The following is a 21587-nucleotide window of genomic DNA, read 5'->3' on the forward strand; positions in this document are numbered from 1 at the left end:
TATCTTAAAATTGTACGAACTGTCAGAATGTTTTAGGGTTTTTTTTATCACTTTTATTGCTTAACAAATAACGCGATTGCTTAAATAATTAAAATATAATATTAATATTTTTATTAAAATAAAAAATTATAATTAAATAATTGCTTAAAAATGCGTTTTCTCTGCGAATACTGTAAAAAGTAATTTACTTTAAAATGTCATTAATTTTAACGACGTAAGGCTGAATTTTCAGCATCGTTTATTGTGTTTTTTGCATTATTATAAAAAAATCAGCATAAATGCATGTGTCCAATGCATGCAATGTGCTCTTCTGCTTACAAAATCACAGTAATATTGTGAAATTATTTTATTATTTATTATTTGATTATACTCTTATTATTTATTATTTGATTATACTTTAAATTGTTATCTATTCCTGTTCATTTTAAGGTGAAATTTCACATGGTTTTTTAATGTCTCATTGCTCACCGAGGCTGCATATATTATATAAAAAAATAAATAAAAATGTTAACAATTGTGAAATGTTATTACAGTTGAATCGTTTTCTATGTGAATATTGTATATTGTAAAACGTAATTTATATTCACGATGTAAGGCTGCATTTTTTTTGTGATACGTTTCCATTCAAAAGTTTTTCTGGTCTAATAGTTAACTACATAAACTACAAAAAACAACACTTCTGCAGCATTTATTAATCTTAGACTCTAATTTCACTAATAAATGATGCATTATTAAAATGTTTGCTGATATTAGTTAATGCACTGTGATCTAACAATGAGCGACTGTATTTATATGAACTAACATTGTTCATTAATTAATGTTAACAAATGGCACATTGTCGCCAGTTTTAATTACTAAAAATAACACAATTTTTTTATTCCGCGAGGATGCATTAAATTAATCGAAAGCGACAACAAAGACATTTATAATGTCACAAAACGTTTCTATTTCGAACGAACGCTGTCCTTTTTGTAACTTCGATTCATCTCAGTCACAAAAAATAAATATCGAACCATTTTAAAAATTGTTTCTTGAAAACATTATTCTTATTCGAACGACGCCTGAGGGATCATGTGACACCGAAAGGATGACGTAATGATGCTGAAAATTCAGCTGCGCATCACGGAAATAAATTACACTGCTATAGATATTCATACAGAAAACGGCTATTTAAAATTCTAATAATATTTCGCAATTTTGACTGTATTTTTGATTGCGGTATCGGTGAGCAGTATCCGAAAAACATCAAACCAAAGATTGTAAAGTCAGCAAGTCGTCTCTAACGACGCATAAAGCGAGCTCCATAAACACCTCAACGGCGGACCGTCACTGTAATTAATAAAGCATGTGAATCTGACGCTGATTACCACAGACCAAACACGGCTGGGCGTAAAACGAGAAAATACACAAAACTCTTTTCTTTTTCCAATCACCATTAAACCAGAGCGGCCCGAGAATGCTTTGAAGCAGGAAGCAAAGCCACAATGAATGAATGCCAGCCATGCCATCTCTCTCTCTCTCTCTCTCTCTCTCTCTCTCTCTCTCTCTCTCTCTCTCTCTCTCTCTCTCTCTCTCTCTCTCTCTCTCTCTCTCTCTCTCTCTCTCTCTCTCTCTCTCTCTCTCTCTCTCTCTCTGTCTCTCTCTCTCTCTCTCTCTCTCTCTCTCTCTGTCTCTCTCTCTCTCTCTCTCTCTCTCTCTCTCTCTCTCTCTCTCTCTCTCTCTCTCTCTCTCTCTCTCTCTCTCTCTCTCTCTCTCTCTCTCTCTCTCTCTCTCTCTCTCTCTCTCTCTCTCTCTCTCTCTCTCTCTCTCTCTCTCTCTCTCTCTCTCTCTCTCTCTCTCTCTGTCTCTCTCTCTCTCTCTCTCTGTCTCTCTCTCTCTCTCTCTCTCTCTGTCTCTCTCTCTCTGTCTCTCTCTCTCTCTCTCTCTCTCTCTCTCTCTGTCTCTCTCTCTCTCTCTCTCTCTCTCTCTCTCTCTCTCTCTCTCTCTCTCTCTCTCTCTCTCTCTCTCTCTCTCTCTCTCTCTCTCTCTCTCTCTCTCTCTCTCTCTCTCTCTCTCTCTCTCTCTCTCTCTCTCTCTCTCTCTCTCTCTCTCTCTCTCTCTCTCTCTCTCTCTCTCTCTCTCTCTCTCTCTCTCTCTCTCTCTCTCTCTCTCTCTCTCTCTCTCTCTCTCTCTCTCTCTCTCTGTCTCTCTCTCTCTCTCTCTCTCTCTCTCTCTCTCTCTCTCTCTCTCTCTCTCTCTCTCTCTCTCTGTCTCTCTCTCTCTCTCTCTCTCTCTCTCTCTCTCTCTCTCTCTCTCTCTCTCTCTCTCTCTCTCTCTCTCTCTCTCTCTCTCTCTCTCTCTCTCTCTCTCTCTCTCTCTCTCTCTCTCTCTCTCTCTCTCTCTCTCTCTCTCTCTCTCTCTCTCTCTCTCTCTCTCTCTCTCTCTCTCTCTCTCTCTCTCTCTCTCTCTCTCTCTCTCTCTCTCTCTCTCTCTCTCTCTCTCTCTCTCTCTCTCTCTCTCTCTCTCTCTCTCTCTCTCTCTCTCTCTCTCTCTCTCTCTCTCTCTCTCTCTCTCTCTCTCTCTCTCTCTCTCTCTCTCTCTGTCTCTCTCTCTCTGTCTCTCTCTCTCTCTCTCTCTCTCTCTCTCTCTCTCTCTCTCTCTCTCTCTCTCTCTCTCTCTCTCTCTCTCTCTCTCTCTCTCTCTCTCTCTCTCTCTCTCTCTCTCTCTCTCTCTCTCTCTCTCTCTCTCTCTCTCTCTCTCTCTCTCTCTCTCTCTCTCTCTCTCTCTCTCTCTCTCTCTCTCTCTCTCTCTCTCTCTCTCTCTCTCTCTCTCTCTCTCTCTCTCTGTCTCTCTCTCTCTCTCTCTCTCTCTCTCTCTCTCTCTCTCTCTCTCTCTCTCTCTCTCTCTCTCTCTCTCTCTCTCTCTCTCTCTCTCTCTCTCTCTCTCTCTCTCTCTCTCTCTCTCTCTCTCTCTCTCTCTCTCTCTCTCTCTCTCTCTCTCTGTCTCTGTCTCTCTCTCTCTCTCTCTCTCTCTCTCTCTCTCTCTCTCTCTCTCTCTCTGTCTCTCTCTCTCTCTCTCTCTCTCTCTCTCTCTCTCGGACTGCCCTCGATGTCTCTCTCTCTCTCTCTCTCTCTCTCTCTCTCTCGGACTCTGTCTCTCTGTCGTCCGCTCGTTACGCCGGGATCGAGTCCGACCCCTGCACCGCCGCCCTTCCCTTCACATTACTTCTGCTTTTCTAACTTTTCCACTTCTGAGCAGCATCAATTATGCACTAGAATAACACGGGCCCCGGCAGCGGCGGATGACATAAAGGCCGATTATGGGCGTGAATAATTCAGCCGTGTAGCTCTCACCGGCGATCCGGCGACAGATTGGCGTGAAGAACCGCCGCTGGCCGCGGGGAGAGCCGGATATCTGAGAAACTACGGGCTCCCTGCGAGCCGGCCACTTTTGAGGGAACGGAAAATATTTGAGGGAAACGAGCGACCGACTTTGTAATCCGCTGCTGTGCCATAAAAGGTTCAGCTAGACTTCGGTGGGCGTTCAACGCCATAAAAGCAGCCCTCGAACCCTCAGCTCGCACGTTTCAACATGGCCGCCTTGACCTGGTTTCTTCAGGATTGCGTGCGAAGGATTGCAGAAGCAGCTCGGCTGTGAGATCACAAACAGCTCTTAATATTTCATACTCTCGCTCGGCTTCGCCGCCCGAGCCAATCAGGTGGAGGGAAACGCCGCGCTCTCATTGGCTGATCGGCGGCCCCAAAACATCACGAGTCTCCTGCGGGTCTGACGAGGAGAGGGGGAACAAAACCTAACTATTATCGATATGGAAACCGCTCAGGTGGAGGTACGACCAGATCTGGCCTTTCAGACACACTTAAAATAATAGAGATAATAAATGTAAAGAAAAATGGTTTTTGTTGTGCATTTCTCTACTTTTTAGTAGTTTAGTAGTTTGTATATATTATATTTTATATACACACACACATCTATTTCAGTTAAGTTTGAAGTAATGAAAACGTTTTAATGGTTTTAATTTTTGTTTAATATCCTTGGGTTAACTAAAGTATCAACCTCCCAAGAGTATTTAATACCAAAGACCATTACATTAAAAAAATAAATATATAAAAAAATATATATAAAATATATATATAAAATAAAAAAAAAATAAATATATAATATATATATATATATATATATATATATATATATATATATATATATATATATATATATATATATATATATATATATATATATATATATATATATATATATATATATATATATATATATATATACATATAATAATAATAATTATAATTATTATATTTTATTAAAACGTATTTTACATCTCACAATTTTTTATTCAGTGACTCATTTCTTCATACATTTCTAAATGACATAAATAATAATCCGGTGTCTAACTTTCTGCTTAAACATTTAGTTTTGTAGCAATTTTTTATTCAAACCGGCGATTCATCACATTGTCTTATTTATTATTTTATCATGTCAGTGAAATTATTAGAAGATCATTTTTAGATTGATATTTTGACATGACATCATCACATTGTCTTATTTATTATTTTATCATGTCAGTGAAATTATTAGAAGATCACAGATTGATATTTCTCTCGGCGACTTTATATTTCTACATGATCAACTAGATCTCGGTCGATGAATGCGCCTCGTGGGCCGTCGTCATTAACTAACCGCCGGTCGGTCGCAGCAGCCGCAACACTGGACCTGAATCAAACAGAGGAGACAGCCCTAAAGCCCCGAGCCCATTACACCCCGAAGTAAAGGCCCAGTAATCCCCGATTAGTCCGGAGAGAGAACGAGAGGCTGCCCCAGATGGCCTCTTCCGTGCGGACCGGACCATTGAGCTCGAGAGGGCAGAGAAAAAAACACAGCTTGAGGTTCGAGAAGCCGAGAGATCGGCGGCCAAACAAACAGATGCTAAATATCTTGGCGGGACGCCGCAAACTCGACATCTTCGCTTTCTCGGTCAAACGCGACGGGCAGGAGGACGATTAACCGTTCTCTCCGGCTCTGAAAGAGACTGTCCCGGGCCCATATTTATAACTTAACCGTTTCTGCAGACTTCCAAAGGCACTCCGGGGTTCCTCTTAAGTCTTATTTATCTCATTAGGCCTTTAACACTGATTAATATGAATGCCGAATGCGTGCAGGAAGGTTTCTATGGAGGAGAGGAAGAGGGATTAAAGAGGAAAGGTTTTGTGTCGGTAGACAATGAGCCGATGGCTTTTTAAGCCCTTTAGTGACTCGTGAATGAAGGGACGCTAAACAAACACACCTCTGTCAGAGACGCTACACTTCCAGGTGAATCTAGGAGAATAAACCCAACACACTCTCAGCCGCAGGCCGGCAAACCTACTTTTACCTACTTTTACCTACTTGTGTGTTTCTTTACACACAGACGGTCAAAAGTGTGTCACCTCTACTTTCATATCTGCCATATTTGACAAGAAAAAACGATGAAAATTGTTCCAGATTAAAAATGTTAGCTTCTCCGTTCGATTCAAATTAATGTGAAATAAATATAAATGAAAAAATATTTATTTTGATAAATATATATATGTACGTGTGTTTGTGTGTATATATATATATATATATATATATATATATATATATATATATATATATATATATATATATATATATATATATACAAAAATATTAATATGTAGACAAAACTTGCATATTCTCTAGAAAATTTTTAAGTAAAAAAAGTGAAACATTTAAACGGAAACCTTTAGATCCTTTAGAATACATTTAATGATATGGAATAAAATAAAACGAATGTTAAAAGATCCTAGCAGGTCAAAGGTTTTAATTTTAATCTTTTGTCAAATTGATCAAGTTTAGTTAAATAAAATAAAATAAATAAATATACTGAAAACAACACTAGAAGTAACAAATAAATTTATTATAAATATATATATATATATATATATATATATATATATATATATATATATATATATATATATATATATATATTTTTTTTTTTTTTTTTTTTAATAAAATGAAATATAAAGTAAAAAAACATTTAAAAATTGTATATTTATTTTCTAGAAAATTATACAATGACTAAAAATGATTTTGATCTTGTAAAGAATTCCTCCGCGTGCTGAACTTTTGTCTACGAACCTGATTTGAAGCATTTAAACAGAACCTTTCAGATCAAAAGCCCTTTAGATCTCGAGAACCGTAAACTCAGTGGAGCGTATCAGCGCTTCACGCGGGGGACCCCGAGTGTTTGGGGAAAGCAAATCACGTTCCTTTGTGCTTTGTGCGCGGCTCCGACATCTCTACGTCAACACCGAGGCCCGATACTGTATCTGGAGCTCAACAAAAAAGCCCTCGACCCGCCGCCAAACCCCTCCGCCCCCGGAGGACTTCAAGAAGGACAAAGGCCGCTTCTGGGGTTAATCCTGTCGGCTTAGGGCTCGTCTCGGACCCCGAGCTCCCAAATGTCACCTACATTGTTCGAGGGCCGGTAGAAGCGGCCAGACACTTGCGTCCGTGGCGTGGGAGAAATGTCCATCCCTGTAAACGCAGAGAGTATTACAAGCAGCACCGTGAAGCGCTCTCCATTCACCCCCTTCATCCTCTCCTGCTCTGCTTTTCTCTAAATGCATGCATACTTTCGGCCCGGGTTGTGGAGAGGCGACAGCGAGGGGAAACAATAGTGGCCTTTCAGAGCGGCCGAGGCCTGGCCGTGAGGAAGAGAGAGAGGAACCGGCCGCTCAATATTTGCAGCGGGCGGTCGGAGAGCAGCGAGAGCTCGGTTTGTTTGTTTGTGCATGCATTCTAAAAAAAAAAAATAATAATAATAATAAATCAAATGATGCACGCTTGTGAAACCTTACGGCACGCTACCTGGCTCGCCAGACCCGTTTCAATCCCCCGAGCAGCTGGAGACTGATTTATTTTCCTTAAACGGAGGTGTGAATGTGGAATGGCACGGGTGAAGCAGGCATGACCGAAGCGCCAGCCACACGGGCGTCATGCCACGTTTAGACCAACGCGGCCATGCAAATACAGCATTCGGACGCCAAACATTAATGCACGCTCAATGAATAAAATCAAGCGCGAGGATCTCGTGCATTCGCTTATTTTAAGCATTATTTGCCGAGCGAGGCTCTTGAACTTTGCGTGGAAGTGCACAGGGCGAATAACGTCTCTGTTGGTGAAGCGCCGCACTGCTGCAACATCTAGCTCGTGCACGTGTGTGTTTTCACCGTTCGCGAGCCTGGAGCACGAAAACGGTGAAACGAAAAAAAAAGCGACGCTGGTGCATTCGTAGCAAAAGCCAAAAACAGTGCAGGGGTCAAAATTATTCAGCTTTCTTTGAGCGAAGAGCGCGTTCCGTGCAAATATACAATAGTACGTTTCCTACCGTTAATGCATTCAAATTTTGTAATAGTTGCCAAATATCGGTCTGTCCTAACAAACGGAAAGATTATTTAGTCGGCGTTCAGATGATGCATAAATCCTCATTTTTGAAAAGCTGACACTTACGGCTGGTTTTTCGTGATCCAGAGTCGCATTCAGGTACAAGGGTGTACTTTTAAGGCAATAAAACGCACGCTTTAAAGGCAGGAGAGCTACGGAGGCGACAGGTTTCTTTAGTGTTTTTTACGAGTGCATTTTAACCGTTATTGTCCGAACGAGGCTCTCGAGCTTCAAGTATTAATTCATACTAAATATGCATTATGACTTGCACGTGCTCCACAACAGTCTCACACAGCAAAAAGAACACGCTCTTTCACTACGAAATATCTCTCTTGTGCACATTTTCAGAAAAATAGGGGCGAAAGCGGTCCGTAAAAGCACTGATATGTACATTTAAGCAGCTAAAATGCACATTTTGGGGGTAATTAAAAAATGACATCCTAGTGAACATGCATTTGAAATAAAAACACTGCTAAACAACTAAATTTAAATGTAAAATAAATGGCACTAACTTTCCAATAAAAAGGATCTAGCTTCAAATGTTCTTCTGCCAGATAGATCTGGTAGATTTGTTTATTTTCACCATTATTTATGGATAAGGCTCTCAACCAAGAATTAATTCACAATGCATACACAATAATCTAAATTGCATTTCTTGAGTAAAAGGATCTTGTTTTACGAGCTCTATGACCACCAGATTATGCACAAACATAAATAAGTAAAAAAAATGGATTCGGGTACCAATTTAGGTCCTAAAACGCACATTTCAGAGATGAATGAGGTATAAAGGCGTACCTTTTAAAAGTAAATCATCCCAATCGCAGCTTTTTTTGACCTCTTTTGCTCGTTTCAACCGTGCTCTGCTGGAGGAGGCTCTCGGATACCAAACGTAAAAATAGACTATGAATGAAACCAATTAAAATGAATTGCATTGCTTTACAAAAGTCTTGTTCGGGGAAAGGACCTCGCTTTACGAGCTCTTACGAACATCTGTTTCGTGCATGCTCTCAGGAAAAAAAAAGGTCCAAAAGCCGCCACCCTTTCAAAAAGTACTCATTTGTACCATTTAGGTACTAATTTATGTGCCTTCGAGCTTCTACGATGTACCTTCTTGGATGTAAATACGTTAAAAAGGTGCGCCTTTCGAAGGGGATCCATACCATTGAAAGCTTTTGTACCTTTTTGCTCAATGCATTGGCTTTATTTTAACCCCAACTTTTTTCGAAAAGTCAAATATTAATGCATACCGTCTACGCATCGTGAATAAAAGCAAATTAAATAAGCAGCCTCGTTCAGTAGATGATCTTGCTTCAGATGTCCCTCTATTAGTCCCAGACGATGCACAAACATCTGTCTCGTGCATTCGCTTATTTTAACCGTCATAATCACGCTGATGCACAAAATATGTAGAACAAAAAAGCCCAGACGCATTCCTCTGCTGCATATTAAAAGTGGACCGGAACATTAAGACATGTGGCTTTAGATTAAACGCACAACCCAATAAGAGTCCGCACTAAATTAATTACACAAATCTAATTACACCAGAGAATGAGCTAGAACGCTGCTTATAATAAATTCGTCCCAAAGTGAAGTGCGTGCATCTCGTTCTCACGTTTTATCCAGAAAACAACAGACAGAAAATCCATCCTGTTAAAGAAAAAACCGTTTCATTGCACAACCGTCCTCGAGCACCTAATAAAACACAATTCCGCTGTCATACAGGTGTGTTTTTTTAAATCTGGCGCCCTTTATGTCATCATCTGTTCACCGAAATCATCGCAATAACTCTCCGGACCGGGTTTCTCGTGGACCTGCTGAACTCTCTCCGAACCGTCTTTGAGAATGAAGTTCGACAGCGAAAAGGCACGGCGCATTTTACATACCGCAGGAGGACTTTTACGAGGCTAAAAGAGGAAAATAGGCAGTGTCAAAAGCAGTCAAGTCAGTCCGAAGTGCAGCAGGATCTGTTTAAGACCGAAGAATAAGACGCTCTGTTTTCACAGTCGTACACGGCCCGCATGCATTAGACACATACCGTGTTTTACGCTTCTCGGCCGAGCTGGATCGTGCATTGCTGTACTTTTTTCGAATCTCCCACAGAAGAGGCAGATTTAAGAGGTGCTAAAATGCACATAAAATACACATAAGCTCTTACATGTGGAGTTTGCGGAGGTCGGAAAGGTTCGACTCAATATGGTTAAACAACGCCGGGAACTTCTCTTTAAAGAAAATCCATCTGGACTAAACCGTGCGAAGCAGCAGCAGAAATATGCAAAACAGCTTTACTTTAATGGAAAGTCATCTTTAAAAAAATTAAAATAAAAGTATAGCAATTTTATCATAAAAATCACTTTGTAAATTTACAAACAACAAAGCGTTGAATATTAATAATGCACATCGATTTTATATTTTTTAAAAAATATTTATTAATATAAAAAAATAATTTTTATTATAAAAACAAATGTAAAAATAGGAATTGTATTCAATTTAAATAATTATGGATATTACTTTTAGTCGTTTTCAAACAACAAAGTGTTAAATATGAACAATGCACATCGATTTTATATTTTTTATTTATTAATATAAAAGAAAATAATTTTTATTATAAAAACAAATGTAAAAATAGGAATTGTATTCAATTTAAATAATTATGGATATTACTTTTAGTCGTTTTCAAACAACAAAGTGTTAAATATGAACAATGCACATCGATTTTATATTTTTTATATTTATTAATATAAAATAAAATAATTTTTATTATAAAAACAAATGTACAAATAGGAATTGTATTCAATTTAAATAATTATGGATATTACTTTTAGTCATTTTGTAGGTGCTTTTATCCCCCCCTAAAATAATAACTGCATAGTAATTTTTATTAATTTTTTTTATTTTGCTAACAACCTTAAAAACTGCTTTTTTTCGTATTTAAACCGTCCAAATAAAACGCGCATATGTATATTTTTATGTTGCGGTGATGAGTCGTTTACTGCGTTTCGTTGAAGTCGAGCTGTTCACCAAGGAACGCTTTGAGAAAGTGTTTCAGCTGAACGTGCTGAACGTGGGCTCTCCGTTCGTGACCCCTACCCTGAGATACCTAACCGCGTTCATTCAGCGTCTCTGCTCGGCGTGGCACTGAGAAAGAAAGCAAAGGAAGGAAGTCTGGCTAGCGGGCTTCTTTCTCGAGCACGGCAAACGGTGCAGCGAGTAATTAACCAATTAACCGTTCGTTCTCAGAAAGCAGACGCGCTCGGTCCGGCTCTGATCTCCAGCTCGGGAGAGGGACGCGCGGGTTGCCAGATCGCGCGCTTCTTGCTCAAACAAGCAAGATTAGGAGTCAGTGGACACCGAGCGCGCTCCCCTCCAGCACAAACAAGACAATAAAAGACTCGGGAAACTCCTCGCAGGCCTTGACCTGAATCACTGCAAACCATCTGGGATTCTGGGAAGTAGGGTTATTCCCCCAAAAACACGGAGGAGACGGAAAAAAAAACACAGGCCTTTATACCGTAAAGCATTTTTTTTTTTTTTTTTGCGACTTGCAATTTTTTTTTTGCTGTTAATTCTGAACCTGGCTGTGCGTTTCTTTCCGTTTAAACGCAGGAGAGTCTTCTCACCAGCTGACATCTGAGCGAAGATTTCGCGCAACCTATTCTTGCTTTCGCGTTGGAAAAAAAAATGCAATACTTTTGCTTTTATGAAGCGTGAGGTTTCCCAGATCTCACAGAAAAACAGCGGCCGGTGGGCAAATAAATACAATGCATGAAAGGTCACGAGCCCATTATGACTTGCTTTCTTAATTCCTAAATTAAAGTGTTAATCTGCATGATTAAATGCATCGTTGTTTGTTCGGCCTGCAGATATAAAAGCCGTGCTCTCGTGTAATAAATGCATCTTAACCTGGTGACACTTATTTATTTGTGCACTGGAAATTGCACAGTCATGTACAGTTGTGCTCATTTTTGAGAATCGCATCCGATCTGCTGCCCCTGCGATATCCACAAATATAGGATTTACACCTGCTTTTTTAAATGGAAAAATATGAGTTTCTTCGTCGGCCGCAGGGATTGATTTACAGCGCGACCTCCGCGTCGGAAAAAAAGCGTTCGATTAATTATAGATCTTCGCGGATCGCTGATTTAAATATGCATCATACTGGAAAAATGCACCACGCCTTAAGAAACCACGAGAGCGCCGGTGAAACCACCTGAATGAGAATTAAACACAGAAGTGAACTTTACAGCATAAAGTCCGATCGGCACGCGGAGCGCGTTCTCGGCAAAACTATAACGATTTATCAATAAACGCGTGCCATCCAATATAATAAAATTTTTTTTTAATTCTAACTGCGCGTGTTTGATCTCTATCTTTTGCATATGATGCATGCGCATCATTCATATCCATATAAACGTGGTAAGTTATTACTCTGCTGGTCCGATTTATAGATAACCGACGCGCTTGACCGTGGCGACCACAACGCGTCCAATCACGCGCGCATCTGTACTTAATCGTGCTTTTAATGAGCTATCGGCGCACTTTTAACCCGCGTGCGTGAACGAAACGCGCCGCGTATGCAAAGTTGGCGCAAAGCAGCGGCGAATACAAACACACCGGTCCGCTCACCTGGGGTTGGTTCGGTTCCAGTAGACAGCGTATCGATCGGCCATCACCTTTGAGCTGGGCTCTTGACTAAATACACACATCCACAGAATCACACCCACGAATATGACCATTTCCACTTGCAGCATCGCTACAGCGCGCTCGGACTCGTATATTCCTCTTGCTTCAGTCGACTTTGACGCGCATCTGCGGCTCGGCGGACGGCGGAGCAAGTGTCGAGACGTCCGAGATCTTCTGTCGGTGGCGTGAATGTCCGCACTACGGTCAATACTCGTGGACCGCGCACCGGAGAGACGCGACAAAACAAAAACAAAAACAAAAAAAAATCCAAACCAGGCGCTCAGTGTTCAGGGTTCATTCTAACGCGGGTCGGTTTGGTTTGGCAGAGCACGCGCATAGCATGTACGGGGTCCGCGGAAGCGCTTCTCGCGCACTCTGGAGCGGGGCGCGCGGCGTTCTCGCTCCGAGACGAGGGATCTGAAGAAGTTGCCCGCGGAGGCAGGAGCTCGGGGGCTGATCTCAGCGCACAAGTCCGTTCGGGGAAACGCGGAGCTCGGCGAACACGCCCGCGTCACTCTCCGTCATTATACTGCGGGAGACGTGCAGGAGCGCGGGGGGTCATCGGTCAGCTCACGCGCTCGCTCTCGGTTCGGCGGGAGGTGTGATGATGTGAACCCAGCGCCGCTCGCCGCGAATGACTGTGTGCTCGGTTACAGCGGGACGCAGGGGACGCCCATTGGTCCGAGCCCGGGTGGGCGGGGCGCTGACCGCACAGACCCCGCCCCTCCTCTAACCCTTTCCTTCACAATATTAAACTTCGTGTTACTTCTTCAGTATTAAACGATAGATAGATAGAGTATTTAAAACTAAATCACATAATTTAATTAAATATTATAAACAAATGAATATAAAAGATAGATAGATAGATAGATAGATAGATAGATAGATAGATAGATAGATAGATAGATAGATAGATAGATAGAGTATTAGTTCTAGTCACTAGATATAGTTCTAGTTTTCATCAAATTGTTGGTTATAAAGAATTGCATCCTTTAAAACACACTTTTTCAAAAGTATTAACTCATGGTATTAAATATTGTATAACCGTGTTGACCAGTGTGCATTTGTGTGTGTGTGTGTGTGTGAGAGAGAGAGAGGTGTGTGTGTGTGTGTGTGTGTGAGAGAGAGAGGTGTGTGTGTGTGTGTGTGTGTGTGTGTGAGAGAGAGTGTGTGTGTGTGTGTGTGTGTGTGTGTGTGAGAGAGAGGTGTGTGTGTGTGTGTGTGTGAGAGAGAGAGGTGTGTGTGTGTGTGTGTGTGTGTGTGTGTGTGTGAGAGAGAGAGAGAGAGAAATGTGTGTGTATCCTGATGGGTGGGGACTTAAAACTGAAAACACACAGATTCATGGGGACTCATGTCACGGTGGGGACCAAAACTGAGGGCCCCATGGGGACAAAAGCTTATAATTTGTTTTTTTTTGAGAAAGTAAAAATGCAGGAAGTTTCCTGTAAAGGGTAGGTTTAGGTGTAGGTCTATAGAAAATACGGTTTGTACTGTATAAAAACCATTACGCCTATGGAGAGTCCCTACACGTATAGTAGTGTGTGTGTGTGTGTGTGTGTGTGTGTGTGTGTGTGTGTGTGTGTGTGTGTGTGTGTGTGTGTGTGTGTGTGGGCCCACAGTGGAAGCGCAGCAAAGCATCGTACAAACACACTTAATCAACGCCCGTAGGCACAAACGCACGAGAAAAGAGCTCAGAGCGACGCCAGAAAACACACAGAGGCTAAATATTTGCTCAATTACGGGAATTATGCAAATGTCCGCCGATCCTCGACCTCCGTGTCATCGGAACGCTAAACATTACATCCACCCGGAGACTTTGGGAAACGCGGCGCCTCTCGACCTGTTGCTTTAAAGGCTTCCGGCGGCCTTCAGAAGCATCCCCGTTTTGGGAAGCGAGCGCTTTTCGGACGCGCTTGGCCTTCGGACGCGGCGAGAAGGAGGCGCCGCTCCAAATGACACAGCTCCTCCGGCGGCCGAGGCCAGTTGTCCCCTGTATTCTGGTCACATCGAGCGGCAGGAGGGTGGCTCGTGGGGGATGAGGTCATCGCATCAGCAGCAGCGTCTCTGCAATCTCTCCTCGCCGAACAGCCGCGTTCTCCCGCTGAGCTGCGTACAGACCGCATGTTGCCTCCATCTGATTTCAAAGCGAAAGATGATATTCCTCGCGTTCGCCTTTCACCCGGGCCCCGGCATCACAATAGGCATTTCGATTACTTGTTATGCCATATAATTTTCCATCGAAGGCAGGGGCTGTCAAAGAAACAGACAACTTTGAACCTCATCCCAGAGACAAATTTATCGTGATTGATTGTTATTGTATATGGAGGAGGCGCAGAAAGCGATTCTATCATGCCTTGTGTGCGAGATGGAAAATCATCCTCCTCGCTGATAAAAAAGTTCACAGCGATATGAGTTTTCCAAGAGTGAGTGCCAATAAATAACTACACACAAATAATTAATGACCCTCAAGATAAATGATGTTCAGCATCTAATGGCCGCGAGACTGAAACCCAAGAAAAGCATCAGAGAACTGCTCATATATCGAACACAGGGCTGTCTGGATGAAGCACTTTACTGTTTTTAGACGTGTGTGCTTTGCGTTGATTCGATAAATGTTTTATAACGCCTATCTTTTGCAGTTAAAGGGATGGTTCGGCCAAAAACGAAAGCGCGGTTCGTTTGTTCGCGCTCAGGCCATCCTTCTTACCGCTGTAGAACTGATTTTTAGCTTAAACCATGGTCATAAAATGCGAGTCGGCAGCTTCAAGAGTCAAAAAAAGCCTATTTAGGAACACAAAATGAATGCCGCTTTTTCCTGACGATGTATTGAGGCCTTATGAAGCGAAAAGATCAGTCAGTGCAAGATACTGAACACTGCTTACGACGATTATTACGTGCAACCCAGAGCGATTCGTTTCCTCAAACCGATTCTTGTTTTAAAGAACTGGTTCAATTACCCGGAGCCTCTAATAAGCCTCGATTATGGCTCTTTTCGAGGCATCTGAGAGTGAGTTGTTGTAGATTTGTGCTGCTCGAGCCGCAAACTGTTTCAGATGTTCAGTCCGAGTTGATGAAAGAACGATTCCTTCGTGAACTTAACATCACCGCCCGAGGCTCCGGATCACTGTTACATAATGCTGTACATAACATTCAGACCAATCATTTGGCTTCAATCGCGACAGCGTTAATTGATACGCTTTTTTATTCCCAAAAATAGGCATCTGCTGACTTGCATGATACCAGTCACCAAGGACTTCAGCTAAAAATCTTCTGTTCTACCAAAGGAAAAACAGCCACCTACTTCTTGGACGACTAGAGGGTGAGTAAATTAACGTCAAACATTATTTATTGGGGTGAACTGTTCCTTTAATCGTGTTTGCAAAGCTTTCTTTGTGTGCCTGTAATCTCAACACAGACGCATTAGTTATAATGTGCTTCCATAAAGGACAATTGCACATAATCCCTGATGAGCCCACACTCTGTTTACCAAGTTGGAAAAGCAGAGAGTGTTGGATGCGGTTCAAATCGCTGTCTCGTTCAATCCCCACCGCGTCAGTCAGAGTCGAGCGCTGTATGCCAACAGCGGAGCAGCACTTGCCATTCTGACGGCCGAAGTCAAATATGCTGGATCTCATTTGTATACAGATCACAGGCCGTGCTGTAATACTCCCGCGTTCGCCCAGACAATGGAGCCATTGTGAATTAGGATCAGTTGCACATGTCGCGCTGCTATACGGACATGCAGCACGCGTGTGCACCGCGTCACGGCCTGGACCGCAACCCAACAATACTGCTCTAGTGGACCCCAGTGTGGAAATGCATTCACGAGGATTAGAGTTGCTGTGATTGCAGATATCCGGGAACAGGCCGGGTTGCGTGCGTTTAAAAAAAGCCGATTTAGATTTGTCGCGTAATGCTGTTGTCGCCATTGTGCCGAAGTCAGAAAGGCCATCAGATTCCATCCCATAATAATTCGCAACGCTTGCGGTGGCGCGCGTAATTATCTCAAACAAATCTATATCGTTTGCTCTAGATATCTGCTAATGCAAAGCACCCGCAATCCAAATATCAGCAAACAATCATTTAGCTGCTAATTGTGAAGCTGAACAAATTCGCGGGATCCCTGTAGCTCCGGGTTGCACTGGTGGTGTTTACTACGAGTTAAGCAATTGCTAAGCAGAAGTGTGTTATTTTACCAAGTGATCAGGCTTATGTTTACCCGCTGGATGATAAAATACGATAGACACACACTGGTTTATGGTATGAGCGTGGAATTTTCTTACAAAACACCCTAGCAACCACACAAAACATCCTAGAAAAAAAAGACAACACCCTAGTAACCACCTAGAACACCCAAGAACAACCTCCCAGAATGACCTTCTAACTTCCTAGCAATGCTCTAGCGACCAGCTAAAAAACACATTCCACAGCAACCATTCTGAACACCTTGGTAACCACCTGGAATACCCAAGTAACCACCTAAAAACCACCCACAGAACCCTTATAGCCACCCAGAATGTCCTAGCAACCACCCACAACACCTAAATAACGACCAAGAATGCCCTAGCAACCACCCAGAACACCCTAACAATGACCTAGCAACCTCCCAGAAGATGCTTACAACCACCAAGAATTGCCCTAGCAACCACCCAAAACATCCTAGCATCCATCTACTGTGCCAGCACTAACACTAAGGCAACCATACAAGACAGGCCAGTAGCCACCCAAAACATTCTAGTAAGCAAATGCAACACCCTAGCAACTACCTAAAATAACTAAGAACTCTATAGTGGCCACGCAGGATGCCGTAGCAACCTCCCAGAAAGACCTAACATCCAAGCAATGCTCTAGGAACCACCTAGGATTCCACAGCAACACCTTAGTAACCACTCAGAATGCCCACGTAACCTAGTACGCCCTGGAAACCACAACACCATGATAACAAACAGGAATTTCCCTTAGCAATTACCCACAACACCCTAACAATGTCCTAGCAACCACATGGAAGACCCTTAACCACTCGGAATAGCCCTAGCAACCACTCAGAAAGCCCTAGCAACCACCCACAACACCCTAGCAACCACCTAGAAGACTCTTAACCACCCAGAATTGCACTAGCAGCCATCCAAAGCATCCTAGCAACCACCTAGAAGACTCTTAACCACCCAGAAGTGCACTAGCAGCCACCCAAAGCATCCTAGCAACCACCTAGCAATGCCCTGACAACAACCCATAATATTAAGATAACCACACAAGACATGCCAGCAACCACCCAGAACACCTTAATAGCCATCTCTCAGAATGCCGTAGCCACCAGTGTCCTAACATCCACCCAGAATTGCCCTAGCAACCACCTGGAACGCCCTGGCAGCAACCCAGAGCACTTTACTCTGGCAACCAAAGGCAACAAGACAAGACAGGTCAGCAACCACCCAGAGTACCCTAGCAACCACCCACATTCCTGCATCAATCATACACACTTTAGCAACCGCAGAGCGACATATTAAAAAGCCCCCGTTGTCTCCCACATGTAATGTTCCTAACTGAGCTCGTCCAGTTCATTGTTTACCTTCACTTATTGTCATTTCATTCATCACGTATCGGCTTTGAGATTTTACCGTCGGGCTAAATGTACTTCAATCCGTCGCTAATCAAATCAGCCTGTTGTGTTCCGCTACAGGAAAGATGGCCTGACTCGAGCATGTTGCGAACACAGGCAGAGATCGATCGGAGTGATCTAATTGGATATATTTCCTCTGACGCGTCCCTCGGCTGAATGCTGATGATGGAGAGTCTCACAGGCAGGCTGAGAGCAGAAGACCTCGCCTGGCCAATAAGATGTGTTAAGGAGTTTTTCCAAAGCCTTGCCAGCAAAGAAGTGCATGTCAATTTATCTCGCAGCCCTTTTTAAAAGTCTTCTCTGAGTTAAAGGGATAGTGCGCCCAGAAATGAAAATGTACCCTCAGGCCATCCAAGATGTAGGTGATTATTTTCTTCAGGAAGATTTTTAGCTGCCACTGTGCTCTTTGGCGAGTTATATACTGCTAGATTACATCAAGGTGTGTATAATTAATATCCATGGCTCCCGATGATATATCGAGGTCTCATGAAATCATATGAATGTGCGAGAAACTAGGGATTAATCGCAATTTTATTTTTCCCAATTTATATCATGCATGTATGATTCTTTAATACGTACCGGCATGCATTTGTATTGGAGTGAAGTCCAGTTTATGAACGAATCATTTTTTTGAACCGATTCATTCTAGTTGAACCAAATCAGAGTCTGAATCAGTCAAGCTCAACAAGATGCTCAATCGTACGCATTTCACCTCATTATTGTGTGCTTTAATAATTTAGTTGTGTGTACGTGAATTCATAGCATGTTTATGTAAAATGGTGAACCGAACCAGTTCGCTTAAACTGTCCAAAAGAACCGGTCCGATCTAAAAGACTCTGGTTTACGGGTAATAAAGCTGTAAATAAGACACAGATTGATCATTTCGCTTCATAAGATCTCAGTATATTGTCAGGAGCCATATATATTAATTTAATATACCTTATTGTGCTTTTTTGGCTCTCAAAATGACGGCAGCCATTGACTTGCATTGGTTTTGGCTAAAAATGTAGTACTTTACTGTACTAAAGATGGCCTGATGGGGAGTAAGTGATCACCAAACATCCTTTTGTCGGGTGAACTATCCCATGAAGGAGTTTTCCCAAAGCTTTGCAAGCAATGAAGCGCATGTCAATTTATCTTCCAGTCCTTTTTAAAAGACTCGAGTTGAAGCCCACCAACACAACATCTCAGCGTTAATCTTCCTGCAAGAATATTTCTACAACAAACCCACTCTTTTCCACAAGGCCATTTAAGGGTTTATGAACTTGTTTATGCGTCTGCTAATTCAGTTTACATAACACATATTACGTTAGCATTAGTGAGCATTACCGGCGGGCTAAGAGTATTACATGTTACTGTATCCTTATTTCCTCAATCCGCTTTCACAAATTACTCAACATTCAGGGGCGTCATGCACCGGTTTTTTCCCCCGGCGCAGTTGCTGCGAGATGTGTTTTCAATTTGAATGCATGCTTTAAAAAAAAAAAAAAAAACAACAGGTTTGTGAACTTTCCGGATTTGACTGGGGGATGAATTTAAATTGACAAATTATTTTGTAAATGTAAAATTTAAATGTGGGCTTGACATGTCTTAAAAATGCAAAAAAATTAATAAAAATTAATTTAAAAAAAAAAAAAAAAAAAAAAAAAAATATATATATATATATATATATATATATATATATATATATATATATATATATATATATATTTTTATTTATTTATTTATTTATTTATTTATTTTATATATATATATATATATATATATATAATTTCCCAGAATGCCATCACAATTTTTTTTTTAAAAATGATAATTCAGCTAATTTCTTTTCCTGTTGTGGCCATTTCCATTCAAACTTCTCTGGTTAGCATATGACTTGACTCACACTGAGGCCTCAGAGTTTGTGTCTCCGTTAGCCGCTAGACGAAAATGAATGCCTTTCCTGCATCTCCAGCTGTTCTGTATCACTGACACTCTATATCTCAGCCGAACAGATAACGCTTACGCTATTTAATACATCTCCACTAATGTTTTTTCCCAAACATGCGCCCACCATCGGGTCCCTCTGCAATCACGCTATTTATTTTGTCTGAAATCAAGCGTTTGTTTCTTTATGCCGGCGCGTGATGCATTGAGAGGAATGACGGGTGAACGTCTCGATGACGCCGAGGAACGCCGGCTGCTGAAGCTCTGAGAACAGCTGGAAAACAAAGCTGCGCTGCTTAGCCCCGAAAAACACCACAAAATACAACGCAACTGGTGAACCGTTAGGACCTTTAGCTTGAAGAAAACATCCCATGTCTCAAGAATTTATTTGAACAATAATAATCCTCTTTAGAGTACTTTATATTGTGTAGTTGTGTCTATATTGCACAATTCTGACTTTATATCGTGTAATTCTGAGTTTATATTGTGTAAATCTGAATTTATATTACATAATTTAATTTATATTGTATAATTCAGAGTTTATATAATTTAATTCAGAGTTTATATAATTTAATTCAGAGTTTATATCTCATAATTCAGAGTTTATATAATTTAATTCAGAGTTTATATCTCATAATTCAGAGTTTATATCTCATAATTCAGAGTTTATATAATTTAATTCAGAGTTTATATAATTTAATTCAGAGTTTATATAATTTAATTCAGAGTTTATATAATTTAATTCAGAGTTTATATATAATTCATAATTCAGAGTTTATATCTCATAATTCAGAGTTTATATCTCATTTAATTCAGAGTTTATATCTCATAATTCAGAGTTTATATAATTTAATTCAGAGATTATATAATTTAATTCAGAGTTTATATTGTGCAAATTTGAATTTATATTATATAATTTAATTTATATTGTATAATTCTTTATATTTGTGTAACTTCAAATTTATTTTATTTAATTCGGAATTTATATCATATAATTCTGAGTTTGTATCGTATAATTTAGATTATATCGTTTAATTCTGAATTTATTATTTTGTTTCGCAATTTTGAGTTTATATCTTCGTTCACGTCTCACAATGCACGCTTTGTCTCACAGATCATAGCTCATTTCTCATAATTCACATTTTATGCCTCAATTCTATGTTTCTGTTTGCATTTCTCACTTCAGGCTTCGTCTCAAATATTAAAGTTTATGCCTCGTAATTTAGTCTCCCAGTTCTATTTCTTAGTTTATTTCTCGCACCCATTCACATCGCGATTCAGAGTTCACGTCTTGCTCTCTGAACTTCATTTCTACCTGTAGTTTATGTCCCGATCACATCTCCCACTTCTCATCTGATGTCTTATACGTCTCACTTCTGACTTCATCTCTTTCAATTCAGACTTCGGATCGCAATAAAAAAGGTCGAAACTGCGATACAGAACCGTAAAACGTCCCGATTAGCTTTTTTTGGGGCTTTTTTATCCAGTGGCGTCCATAGACGGGCCCTCTGTAGTCCATCGCAAGCATTTCCACAAACAAGATCTACTGTGTTCAGAAAAGAGCTTCATCCAGCCGCCCCGGGCAGAGAAACCAACAAACCCAGTCCCGCGAGCCGTAAAAAATAATTGAGCTATCACCGAGACGAATCAAAAGTGAATAAAAGGGATATTGGCTTCACGGCAGCTCTTCCGAAAGAAAACGAATCGACAATTAAGAGCGGCGGGCGTCTCGTGATAAAGCGTTTATCAGAACCGAGCGACCCGGGCGCAGTGGTCCGAGGATGAGAGCGTAATTGCTCGTTCTCAAGCCGCTTTTAAAGGTAGAGACAGCAGAATATCAATTTCTGAGGCCCTCGATCACACCGGGCCGTAGGTGCATGAGCGAGCCGTCGCGTAAACA

General features: G+C 41.2%; 1 protein-coding gene across 2 annotated transcripts in view; it reads right to left on the minus strand.

Moving 5' to 3' along the window:
* efna5b (ephrin-A5b) overlaps window positions 1-12770 on the minus strand; it is a 93124-nt gene extending 80354 nt beyond the window's left edge. For both annotated transcript variants that reach the window (XM_043247900.1, XM_043247899.1), the window contains exon 1: window positions 12085-12770. In XM_043247900.1, the coding sequence (XP_043103835.1) occupies window positions 12085-12209 (125 nt within the window). In that variant the 5' untranslated portion in view covers window positions 12210-12770. The remainder of the gene's footprint in view (window positions 1-12084) is intronic.
* Between the last annotated feature and the right edge of the window lie 8817 nt (window positions 12771-21587).

This window comes from Puntigrus tetrazona, chromosome 8 (genome assembly GCF_018831695.1).
Source record: "Puntigrus tetrazona isolate hp1 chromosome 8, ASM1883169v1, whole genome shotgun sequence".
NCBI classification, from domain to species: domain Eukaryota; kingdom Metazoa; phylum Chordata; class Actinopteri; order Cypriniformes; family Cyprinidae; genus Puntigrus; species Puntigrus tetrazona.